The following is a 13,386-nucleotide window of genomic DNA, read 5'->3' on the forward strand; positions in this document are numbered from 1 at the left end:
CTTCTTTGTCAATCTGTTGATGTATTTATAAGAAGAGTTAAACGTTAAACTTATTCTCCTTCCTTCAGAGAAATGGGTCATTCAACTTGAAATAATGCACGTTATTGCCTACAACCACACTCATAACAATGGGCCAATATTATATAAATTCTAAGTCTGTCTTTATTTTATTGAGAATTATTATGTGCACTGCCCAGCTCAAGCCTTATTATTTTGGCTGGACTGGTATTGATGGAAGACTTTGAATCTACTCCAGAAACATTTTGGATGCTAATTCATTAACTTTGTTTCTTAAAGTGAGGAAGAAGTTAATTGTATAGTTTGGTTTTGGTGTGTCTGTAATTTCTTCTTATATATACACACACACACACTTAACGTGTTTCTCATTTACTACATGCTTTCATGTCTTCATTTCAGAGGAGGTATGGCCGCTGCAGGAAAGCCAGTTAAAAAGGAAATCAAAAAGTACATTCCAGTCAAGACCTCCTTCACTTCACCATTCACTCCAAAATGGGGCCCACTTCCACAAGAAGACATGCAGTTCATCCTGAAAACCTTAAAGGATAAGCTGGTTTCCACTGGTTTGGAGAAGAAGGAGGTGAAAGTGTTTCGCCCATGGAGGAAGAAGAAAAACAAGAAACCTGCTGCCACATCAGAACTTGTTGCCCAGGTGAGCCAGGATGGACAGGTCCAGGATTCTCCCAAAACAGTGAGCCAGGATGGGCAGGTCCAGGATTTTCCCAAAAATGGCTGGACAGATGTGGCAGCTAGGAGGCAACTGGCCATTGGCGTCAACGAGGTCACTAAAGCTCTGGAGAGGAACGAGCTCAAACTGTTGCTTGTGTGCAAGTCTGTGAAGCCGCCACACATGACGGATCATCTGATCGCACTGAGTGCAACGAGAGGGGTGCCGGCCTGCCAGGTGCCTCGGCTGAGCCAGTGTGTGTCGGAGCCCCTGGGCCTGAAAAGTGTCCTCGCTCTGGGATTCAGACAGTGCGCCTCCAAAGAAGACGAGTTGTTCACTGACGCTGTTGAGGCCATAACACTCCGAGTGCCTTCAGTAGATGTTGTATGGCTGCAAGGTGCAGCACCCAGAGTAACACCTGAAGACCACGTTGACATGGAGGAAGTCGACGAGAAGAGGGGCCAGAAAAGGAAACTGGAGAGTGAATCTGAGGAAGTCACAGAGTCTGCGTCCTCCTGCACTCTGCAACCGCTAAAAGTGAAAAAAATTGTTGCTAACCCTGCAAAAAACAGACAAAAGTCAAAGCCAGTCAAATAAAACAGAGACTCTGTCTAGATAATAAAAAGTGCATTCCTATGTTTTTACTTGTATTTCACCTCCAGACCCTGAAGTTGGGATCTGATGCTTTAGCGCATTCACATAAAACTACTCACTGTTTTTAGATTTGTGAAAGCCCTTTTCAAACATTCTGGGCAGCCATTGGTTTGTAATCGTATTTACGAAGATGTGAAACTTGCTTGAGTTAATTTCAGTGAACTAGAGCTGAAACACGTAAATTCTGTTTTCAGCTTCTCCAACATGAGGATCTGCAGCTTCTTTTTTTTTCTTTTGAAAGTTTATTAAATGTCTTTGGAGTTTTGGACTGTTATACATACAAAACAATTAAGTTGAAGACGTCACCATGCGTATGTTGAACACTTTTAATTTTTCTTATTTTATAGACAACTATGCAATTTGACAGAATAGATTATGAATATAATTGTAGATTGCAGCCCGTCAACTCTTTCATTATTTGTTTGAATGGTCAACTTCTTTGAAAGCAAGTAATTCTGTTTCCATACTTCATTGAAATGAATGGACACCAGTAGCAATGTGGGGGGAAATAATTGATGGTGTGCTTTGGAGGATGGCCAGATGTTTACATGACTTGGAATACATTGATTTAAAATGTGTAAGGACCCTGGTATGATCCTTTTAAATTGACGGTTTTCTAATAAACATTTAATTGGCCAGAAACTGAAATCAATTAAATTGATATTTCATATTTCTGAAAATGATGTGAGACTATGTATTTTTAGTAATATAACAAACATTTCAGACTCCAACATTTAAAAACTAAATTAGGCCAGAGTTCCCATTGCCCCCCGACATGTTAAAAAGAAGTGCATTACTCATGGAGCTTTTTTAAAGTGAGTTTATTCAAACAAATATCCATGCTGGTATAGCCGACGTGTGTGTTTAAACAGATTGTTATTTGCATGGGGGTCATGTCTAAATGATGCTGGTACAATTTCTTCAGCTTTTTCACAGCTTACAATGGATTTGAATAAAAATATTGTTCTTCAGTTAGAGAAAGCTGTATGTCGTTTCAAAAGTACACTCCCCACCCCAAAATCTTAATTAAAAAACAAAACCTTTTAAATAAGGCAGGTACTTCGGGTGGAGTTGTCACTGAAGGGGGTGGCTAGTAACATCAATGCTAAAAATGATCACAGCAGCAAAACTGACATGCTCAAAGTTCATTCAAACAGCTGCAGGCAACACTTCTGTGACACAACCAACATCCATGAGGCACACTGTTGACTCAATAACCCAGTTTGTGTTAAACGCCGGTAACATTGGTCTTTGTCAATGTAACTCAATTAACCGTTCAATGGTAACAAAAAATAATCTTTGAGCCCTGAAGCGCGGACTCCATTGGTCGTCCTTTCTTGCTAATATATATATATAAAGGGATAAGAGGGAAATAACATTACATACAGAAAAAGTACAACAAATGGCAGCAGCCTTTACCGCTCGAGTTATGCAGAGCCAGATGAACAGGAGCATCAAACAAAGTAACAAACTCAGGGCAAGACAACAATTCAAAAGCATTTTAACCTTTGAGTACACCAGCAGCTCCACCACAGAACGAGTGGTGTGACAACAGCTTTTCATCAAAGATCTTCATCTTACTGGTAAATGACAAATACTCCAAACCCTCAAATCTGTTATTTAACAGGGAAATACTGGAAAGAAAAAGAGGAATTATGTCTTTAGACATTTTGCAAAGTACAATTATAAATACCAGGACCGTTCAAATCATTTTCATTTAGCTGCACAACACTAAAAAAAGACCCACAGTATATTTTTCAGACACACAAATACAGTATCATAAAAAAAAATCCAGATAAGTCAATAAAAATGGACCTCAGGAAAAGCTCAAACTTCAAATGTATGCGGATACTGATAGACTTGTTTATTCAGCCACTGTGTCCTGAAAACATGCTGTTAAATTATTACAAAGACACTTTGAATTTTATACTCAAGTTTTATTTAACAGAGTTTGACTAACATCCTTCACATCCTACTGCAGGCGAGGGAAATTATGGTTATGTTATATTAAGAGAAAGTGTTTTATTTCTGGTCAATCAGTTGCTTTTTTAGGACACCTCATTCACTGCTTTGTAAAAGTATTAGGTCGTAGTTTCTCTGAGTGGCAATGAATACATTGACAAAAGACAACTGACCTGCTTTAAACAAGATTAATGAGATTTTTGTTTTTACTTTTAAGCAAGTAAGCAATTTGTATGTTATAAAACTGTCTCTAGACAGAAACCAAGAATATTTAGATATATCATTTATTCTAATCAAATCTAAATCAGACATTACACAATGGGTATTCGTTGTTGTTTCCTCGGCGTTGATGCTGTAACTCTCACTGCCCATCCTTACTTTTTTCCACTAGTGTAACCTTTGCTTATTTAACAGCCGTAGTACCTGAACACACCGTTCACATGCAGAGAACCCTGAGCTGCATGAGTCCATCAGTGAATATAACCAAACATGTGGTGTAGATGTTCTATTCAAATTCTACTCTAGAAATAACTTTATAACATGAAAACCGCTCACGTCCTTCGTGAAAACCAAGGCTGTACCGCAACCCGTTTGTTTTGAAATCTGACCCTTTCAAAGAAAAAAGGACCCGTTTGCTTTTTACGGAACTCAAAAATTGTGCTTCATTGATGCAATACATTCTTCATCAAAAACCACTTTAAACCCACGTTATCTGAACAAACTCAGTGACATCTACACTACCTATGAGGAAAATACTTTGGATCAGCCCTCCCAAACCCCAAACTCACACTACAGGAATAAATATGATCTGGCTTTAAATGTACAGGTAACTGTATATTTGAATAAAAAAACAAAACAATGCACCAGTTGGATGAGTCCTCCCATGAAGAGACAGTTTTTGTGTATATGTTTCATTTGACAGTGTTTGTGTGTGTGAAAAGTTACAATATTTTTCTTTTAAATGCTTGAGGGAGAAAATGTTTTTATACGTCAGCTATCACAGAAACATGTTCTTAGCATTTCTAAATTCTACTGAGGCCCAAAAACAGCCAGCAGAGAAACATCTGACCACAACGATATGAGAGGGAGATGGAAATAAGATCTCTTTAAATACATTGAAGACCCTCTTATACTGCAGTTGCAGTGGGGACACCAAAACGTATATATTGGTATTGTGGTCATGTTTACTTGATTATCATTTACATAGATCAATGTCAGTGAAATTAAATGACATGCCAGTCCCTTGTAACGAGGGGTCCGCTCAGGAAGAAGAACTAAACAAAACACACAATGTCAAGGCATCCTCTTTTATGTCAAACTGGTATGTCTTAAACGTGAGGGTGCATGTCAGGAGCGTTGTACTGTATGAGTATCTCAGGCATAGCATGACTTCACATTCAGGATGTTGATGATTTAAGAGTTTTCACCTCCGGGTGAACTGAGAATGTTCTTGAACCGTCTCCCAGTCTCCAGGTTAGTTTAACTGTTGTAGTTCTCATTGTCTAGCTCGGGCTACCTGTATGTCCAGGTAAGGAATAGCCAGAGGCCGCTAACGACCTTTTGATCAGTGTTTGTGGAGCAGCCATGAAGAGACCTGCTACTGAAGGACGAGGCCAACCTGAAACGCAGAGGGAACTTGTTGTTAAATGAGTTTTGACAAAAAGACGATGCTCTTTCAAAATAGATAGCGGAGGAAAATTCCATCTGAAATCTCTATATATTTTTTGTTATTTAATATCCACTACTGATGTTATTACATGCGATAGTTCATTCGGTGTTCACATGCTGCCAAAGAACCTCCAATTTAGAAACTATTGAAGGTTTTTCTTTTCACGTAGGGAGGGACTTTACACACAAACCTAATGAAGAATTTACAAATAACTGGTGGCAAATGAACAATATTCATTCTGCAATACTGCCAATATCATTACCTCTCAAATAGTCTCCTTTTTGCCTCACTTTGTCCCACTTATTACACAATACTACTATCCCACCGACTACAGCATTTTAGTAATTAAGTTGCAGAGGTTATACCATTTCAAGTTTCCTATAAAAACACTTTTTTAAATATAGACAATTTACACTGCCAATAATGTCTACAACATAAATCTCGGGAAAAAAAAAAGATCTTTATTGGATCTTAACACCAGATTGAATTGATTGTTCGCTCAGACAAATCATTCTGCTGACCTTATCAGGGTCCATAGGGGGACATTTCCAGTTGTAGAGGTAATACTGCAGATTTCCATCTCCTATGCCAAACTTGAGCTTCTCCAGGAACACCTTATTCTCCATTAGATCCAAGGCATTGAACACATCAAAACCTTTCTGTAAAACACACAGAGGAAGCAACGAAATAAATATCATGATGAATCATACTGTAGCAAGAAAGTTTAACTATAAACACTGTTGCTGATTTATATATTTAAGGCCCTGGATTGTGCCCTTTTTCATGAATTTGCAGTTCTGGAAGCGTCCTTCTTTTATCCTAAATTTGAAGTGAACTAATAGTACCATAGAAAAAGTGTGTTATTGGTAGTGGCATGTGTTTTACAACAATCTACAAATAGTGTAACTTTACCAGCTTGGCCAGGATCAGTGCATCATTCATAAGGTCCAGTAGTGGGGTTTGTGTGTGAACGTTGTAAAAAGAGTAAGCAGCCTTCAGGCTCCTATGGAGAGGGTGATGCATCACAGTCGAGGGCAGAGTGTAGAAACTAGTGAAATCTGTCAGTACACCACCGGCACCCTGAGAAGACAAAGACACAACAACTGTTAACCGATCAAAGAATCAACAGACCCTCAGTATCTTGAGGATAGAAACTCATTCCAGTTACCTCTACTACAAATGTATCAATTATGTTGTCCTGGGGGAAGAACCAGTGAGCCACTTCCTCTTCTCCCATAGAAGGTGCAAGCTGGAAACGTCGGAGGAATTTCTGTAGCAGTTCAGTGACCTGGCGGATGTCACGCCTCTCCATCGGCCGCAAACCTGGGGTCTTAGTGCTCTATATGGGGTAAAGAGAGCAAGAGGAAAAGTGGAAATAAGTTCCTAGCATTAATAGGAATTGTAATGAAAGGTGCAGGGCTGGCAGGTTTACTGTTTACATCTGGTAGTCTGTAGAGTTTCATGGTTCTTTGCAGGGTCATGTTCCTGCTCAGGTGGGAGAATTTAACTTCAACAAGTTTTCTGGGGTTCAAAGAACGATGCCAATACCTGACACAGACAGAGAAAAGAGAAAAAAAGAAAAGCATAAGAGAAAAAGAGTGAATGAGTATTGGGTTTTAATTACTTTCTGACACTGTGTTTGATGCGTTTCATGTCTGAATACTGCATAGCATACCTGCATGTGGACACAGGTTTAGGCAGTACTACTCCTGCTGTGTATACAGCCTGAAATATTCCTTCTATGTTCACCCTCCGTGTGATCTCTCTGATTAGCACCGGAGCGACGCGCTTTGAGCGCAGCTTCTTATGAACACACAGGAAGTTGATTTCAACCATCCTCTTCAGTCTAGAACAGCAGAAAGAAAGAAGATGTGCATTACAGTGAAGTAAGTGCATTACAGTGCATTAAAATGTTTATGATCAGTAATGAATGCTCACGTGTCGTAGATGCGTATATCTGCAGGGATGGCACTGATGAAACCAACAAGCTTCTTATTTGAGGACACTCTCACCCCACAATGCCACTGTGGTAACCAGCCGGGTGGACGCAGAGCCCTGAGAGGGAGGAGGCGGTGAGTGGGAGAGCAGTTGACTAAACATCAGAAAAGTAATAATCAAGAACCACATCAGACCTGAAAGCTTACCATTTGAGAAAGTTTGGTGAATAATCAAATCTGAACATGTTGTCGTCATCCTCCACATAGTTTTCATTTAACAATGTGTACAACTCCTTCAGCTGAAAAAGACACAGCAAACAATTAATTTTGTGTATCATTTCTATAAATTGTATTTTATCATTGCAATGATTTGTCAATTAAAATCGACCATAAGAAAATTAATTGGCAACTATTTATTCAAGCAAAAATGGAAAACATTTCCCACTTGGTCTTATTATAATTACATTTTAGACATTTTAGTGCGGACAAAATAACACATTTTATAAGTCATCTGGTGCTATCTACAATATTGTAATGGCCATTTTTCATGTCTATTGACCTTTTCTAGACAACTTCCAAATTTACAAACAACTTAATCAAGAAAATAATCAGCAGGTGTTTAGTGTCTGAGTCAAACACAGTACTTACTACATCTGCATTGCTGAGATCCAGAGTATCCCACATAAAGCCTTGAGGTAAGGAATATGGCTCTTGTCTAATGTTGTCTTTGTCTTCTTCTATGGGCCCATGACTCGTCACCACTTCATCTGTAAAAAAATAAATAAAAAGACCAATGGATTTCCATGACCTTTCACCAAATTTCCATGACCAAACATTTTGTGAAATCTCGGTGTATACATGAAAAAGTGAGAAAATGTAGTATTTAAACTAACAATGAGAATTCCAAAGCATACAGTGTACCTTAAATGACACAAATGAATGAGAGACAATAGTTTGATTAAATGAATAAACATTTATAGATATACTCAGCGTATGCCTGCTTATACTCAGCGTCTTTCTTTTAAAAGCATATTCATTATTTCAAACTCAGCATAAATGAACGACATGAACATATGAATATTACACATTCTCATGACTTTTCCAAAACTTTTGGGAAACAGGTTAATCTCATACCACTAAGCAGGTCCAGTGAGCATTCCTGGACCCCCACTGAACTTAACACCTTACATGCTTTTTGGACACGGGCTTTGAGCAGCACAGACTGTGACGAAATAAAACCAATAGATGGCACTGGTGCACAGGCACAGTGTTCAAGGATGATGATGATGATAAATGGAGTCTCTGCTAACAGCTGAAGTAACACTGTTCAAGTTAGGGAAGCAAATTAAGCAATTTCCGTAATTATCAACAGGCCAACCTGATGATTAATATGAAGTCAATCATTGGAGAGGTACCAAATGCATTAATTTTCTCAATAAATGCTCGGACATGGACTATTTTTGCAGCACAATTAAAATAAATGTGATATAAATCAAATAAACAATGCTCTTGCTCACGCTGTCTAAGTTACATAGGTACTTACTTAGCTTCGGCACAGGCTGGGTGTCCCAGAACTGGTACTTGTGCTTGGCTGCCTCATCAATGCTCTTTGCTGGACCCTGGCAGGACAGCAGCTCCATGGCTCTTTGGATGTCCTGCAGCTTCTGAATGGGCAAGCCAGGGTTCTACATGAACACAAAAAAACAAAGACAGTGGGATTTAAGTATAAAGAAAACATAAATTAACTTTTTCCTGCATGTGTGACATGACATGCAGCAACATGGAACACAGTTGCTATAAATGATTGAATCCCCTAAATAATTAAAATGAAGCCATAAAGACAACAGATGGCATGTATGAGATGTATAACACTTTCAAATAAAAACCCTGCCCTTGACAGGGGATGTGCTCGACACCTTTGACTGTTCACACCAGACTATTGGTAACTGATAAATACAGGATCATCACTGCTCACAAAACATCAATGTACACAACTGTAATTCAGCGCATGTCCCTGTCAAACACTGATATTGTTAGTACGTTTACATGCACACTAGTAAACCTGTAAGTTTTATCATCATCATAATGGATATGGCGTTTACACGGAACATGAGAAGCCAGGTTAATCGAATCCCAGTCAGCAAAATCCAGGTCTGTGAAAGGGAAGGCATTTGATGTATTCATGGTAAATTGTAGCGACTACTCATTTTTTGGGGCAAAATCTGAAATTTCATGAATGAAACTTTAACTCTGCGGAATTTGTCCCTTGTGCCCAGAATTTTAAGTATTTTGTGTGCGTGTGCGTGTGTGTGTGTGTGTGGACCCAGATGTGTCTTGTGAATGTATTTAAACCTCTCAGCTACTCTTTATCATTTTCCAATCTATTTACCTGGTCTGTTGATTTTCTTCATCTTCAATTAAAGAGAGGAGCAACTATTTAAATTAATCGTTTACAATACTGTCAGACTTTCATTTCAGTGTGCATTACATTGTTTAACATCATGTTTTAGGTTTTAGCCTCTCAAGCACCTGCCCACATGACAAACAGTGATTAAATACTTGTAGAAGGTGTTAAATGTGCAACAATATCCCAGGTTTGTATTAGAGTGCTCAAGGAAGAAAACAGTATTTTGGGTTCTCATAACTGGGATATGGGCGTATTCAATGTGTACATGGACAAGACATAACTGGAATTAGTAATGTCTCAGCATTTAAGGGATGCTTTTACTAAAGAAGTCACGACCACATTCAAATTAGGGTTACCCCAGTAGCTGTATGATTTCTATAGACCATTAACACAGTCTAGCCCCAGGTTGGATAACCCCAATTGATACATTCACACTTCTGGCAAACAAACAGGGTTGGGTTGCTAGTGTGCAGAAAGCCTTGTCTGCGTTTCCACTCAACTAGTCCTCGCACCCTGTTCACCGTCAGCCTGGCAGGTGACTCCACCAGGTTAGTGGGTGATGGTTTGGGATTTGCCATGAAAGGGTCTGTGCACATTTCACTGGGTCATCTTCGCACCTTTATCTCCTGAGAGTCAGAAGCCGAGTCGGATTTGGCTCCCCCCGAGCTTGGCTTCTCTTTCTTCCTCTTCTGCTTCTTCTTCTTCCTCTTGGCCCCCAGGTCTCCCCCTGGACTCCTGGACGGACATGGACACAAAGACACGCCATTAAACGGGGGGGTACTTTGCTCGACGAAACTAGCCGACACGCGCAGCCCTAGCGGCCGTTAGCTAACGTTAGCTACCATAGCAACGAATGACAGCTGAGCTAGCCGACCGATGGCTAACTAACGGTTCCTCTGAGCTGTCACCGTGTCGTCCAGTCAGTCGCTGGCTGAGAGGAGGAATTTGTGTTTTGAGGAGAGACGCGCTTACAACAACTAAAATATCAACACCACATTTAAGTCATCTCCTCTCCTGTGGTTACTGGCTGGAAATGACGGCCTGGCTGTGTTTGAGTCGGCCAACGTTAGCTAGCTTGCCGTGCCCGAGCGAGCACACACACACAAACAGGCAGCGCACAGACGGGCTGAAATAACGTTCCTGCGTCTCCCCTACCGGAGCGGACAGGCCGCCCTCACCCTTGCATATGCTCGTTCTCCTCCTCGTTGTCCCCGTCTATCCCGCAGGTGTCCTGGTCGTCCAGCTCCAGGCTCTGCTGACTGGCCGCGGATTCACTGTCCTCCGCCATCATACAAATGTTTAAAAAAAAATTGTCAGCCACAGTATATGATAGAGATCACGGGCAACGGCGAGAGATGGAAACACAAAGAAAGTGCCGAAGGAAACCGCACCGCCTAGAGGCCGATGGAGGGAAGACTGAACTAAACTATACAGATTTACGTGGAAACGATCCAGTTTAACTGTCATCTCGTTTTTTTTCTTCTTCTTTCAGTCTGTGGTCATTTGATTCAACGCAACTTCATGAAGCAATATGCACCACGTGAGCTTAAACATAAATCTACAAGACAGGATCATAACATCAGATAATAAAACCTGTCTTAGATGTTTTATTTTAATGGTTCAAATTCCCAAACAAATTGATACTAATCAAATTACACAAAACTACTGATAAAGTGAATATAAGGTTGGTTTCAGGGACACAGGACATTTGCTTGCTTTACGCCGATGGTATTCCAGCTTTGCAAGGATAACAGATTTATATCCATTTAATCTTTTCTTAAATAATGGGGGGAAAAAACAAGGCAAATGTGTTTTGCTCACCATAGCATTACCAATGTACCTTTTTCAAAACTTAAGACCATGGTTACGTGGTATGAAGTATAACATACTCAATATAATTGTATTAAAACAATGGGACATAAGTTACTTTAACAAAACGTAGAAACTACTTCAAGAAGGCATCTTCTCTGCCTATATCAACAAAATTCATGAAAAAAGATTGTCATTTTAGCATTAACTATTATTTATAATATTCTTTAATATAATGTATTGTAAGATCAAGGCCTTTAGTGAATAATATAGAAAAGTGTGATATTGCCAGCACTCGATTCTTGACAATCTTCTCTTTGGAGGAGGGTCCCTCAGGAAAACAACATTTTATTGATAACATGACAAATTGAGGAGATTTAAACTGCAATTGACTTCTTTCATGTTTGTTCAGTCATACAAAACACAGATATACAAACACACAAATCATTCCAGTTTGGCGGTTTATTCAGAATAATAGGCTTCAAATATAATGCACGCAACCAAGTTACACACTCAGGATGCTGTAATGCAACTCCACCCTCCATCTGGATGTTGGTGTGGGATACGAAGAGAGAAGAGGCCATTCACAACACCAACTCGCACATCATTTTGACCAGGTAGAGGAAAGGAAAGAACTATACACACACTGTAATATGATTGTATGACTATATGAGCCTTGAGTGGATGTATGTTGATTATTTGTCAGCGCTCCCTCATGGACACACCATCTGACACCACCACCACCACCACCACCCAGGCGCACATAAAGTCATTTGAGAGAAACATTCACCCTCTAAAAACAAAAATAAAAAAAAATGCACTTAAATGACCTGCGGTTTAGCTTCACATCCAATCACACACTTAGCTTTATCTAGCCCCTACTACACTCAAACTTTCTGTAAATCCTGAACTGCTTACAAAGACAGATTGGTGCCTTGCTGATTACTGTCGAGGATTTTATGATTGCAGCAGCTGGTAGACATTTCCAGAGATGTCTGCAGTGTAGCTTGTAATACGCTAGTGTTGAGCAAAGTTTACTGCATGCTTTCTTTCACAAGTGGGAGAGAAAGGGAGGGCTGAGGTAGAGGAGAAAAGATGAAGGCAAAAGAAGGTGAGAAATAAATAAGGTAACTGTTCAACAAATTCGATGTAGATACAGGTTGTTCAAAAGGCACTTGGAACATGAGGAAATGGTAAAAAAAAAAATAAAAATAAAAAATTGTGTAAGTGTAAGGTGAAACAGCATGCAAAAATAGTTTGGTTTCAGGAAAAAGCAGGCTTGTTTCTGTATCTCCAACAATAAGGCAGGTGAAGAAGAAAATCCCATAACATATTAAATACAATAAAAACAGCCTATTTTTAGGGTAAAATACTTCATGTTGGCAATTTTAAATCATAGTGATAAAAATGACAAAAAAGGCAAGCAGCCGTATAAAAGTGATGCATAGCCTTAAGAGCAAAAATAGGTCAGTCAGTGGTTTAACAATTACAAAACCATTCATATTATTACACCTCACAACTCTTTTGGGTGGAACTACACTTTTGTAGTGGTATTACATCCTTTCCCACCAGCATAGTGGTGTCACATCATCTGTTGCAGTGCGGATAGTGGTTTAATTTCTTCAGTCCAAAACACGTCACCCCCGCTGTAGCTCATGGAGACAGCCAAACAGCCTTCTGACGGACTAGACTCATTCTAGCAACATACTTAAAACCATTCAAACTACAGGATTCACATGTTTATGTCGGGCCTGATTCTTGTGCAGAAATACGCTGAAACACCTTTACGGACTGCAAAAAGAGTAGAATCACTTGCAGTATTTTGCACAGCTGCGACACAATCTTAAAAAGTAGGGTTGTAATCTAACTTTAAAGTATAGTGTGTTCTTTACAGTCAGAGGGCTGAGGCCAATATGGCTCGAGAAAAAAAGGATCCTGTAGTTTTTAAAATTTGTGAGAACCTCCCATCATTTGTTTCTACAACAGTTCCTTTCTGGTTACAAGGCTATATATAAAAAAGGCATACATTTGTTGTGCATAAAATATTGAAATTTCTATTTGTCTCCCTCAGGTAATGTGTACATCATTCCTGATGAGTGGTCTGTTTATGCAAAGCGTCGTGAGGATGGCAAAGTGGAGTACAACAGTGGTAATTTCATAATCATGGATCCCCAGTGCTGAAATGTTTCATCAGTGCTCTATTCAGAAAAACAAAGGCTCTTAATTTAAAATGGTGATATCCTTCACGTTATGCTCTGGGAAG

The 13,386-nt window shown here is 39.5% G+C and overlaps 2 protein-coding genes across 2 annotated transcripts; one reads left to right on the forward strand and one right to left on the reverse strand.

Annotated features, from left to right (window-relative positions):
• Positions 1–424: 424 nt before the first annotated feature.
• rpp38 (ribonuclease P/MRP 38 subunit) lies at positions 425–1,282 on the forward strand (the record flags this gene model as incomplete). The annotated part of the gene is made up of 1 exon (XM_079227307.1): positions 425–1,282. The coding sequence occupies one exon, from the start codon at positions 425–427 to the stop codon at positions 1,280–1,282; it is 858 nt and encodes a 285-aa protein (XP_079083433.1).
• Positions 1,283–5,861: 4,579 nt separating this feature from the next.
• Positions 5,862–10,602, reverse strand: nmt2 (N-myristoyltransferase 2; the record flags this gene model as incomplete). The annotated part of the gene is made up of 10 exons (XM_079227308.1): positions 5,862–6,050; positions 6,139–6,309; positions 6,410–6,518; positions 6,646–6,816; positions 6,909–7,025; positions 7,115–7,206; positions 7,556–7,674; positions 8,451–8,592; positions 9,932–10,049; positions 10,493–10,602. 10 exons carry the CDS (start codon positions 10,600–10,602, stop codon positions 5,862–5,864), a joined length of 1,338 nt encoding a protein of 445 aa, XP_079083434.1.
• Positions 10,603–13,386: the final 2,784 nt, after the last annotated feature.

Source organism: Taurulus bubalis (assembly GCF_910589615.1).
Source record: "Taurulus bubalis genome assembly, chromosome: 12".
NCBI lineage: Eukaryota > Metazoa > Chordata > Actinopteri > Perciformes > Cottidae > Taurulus > Taurulus bubalis.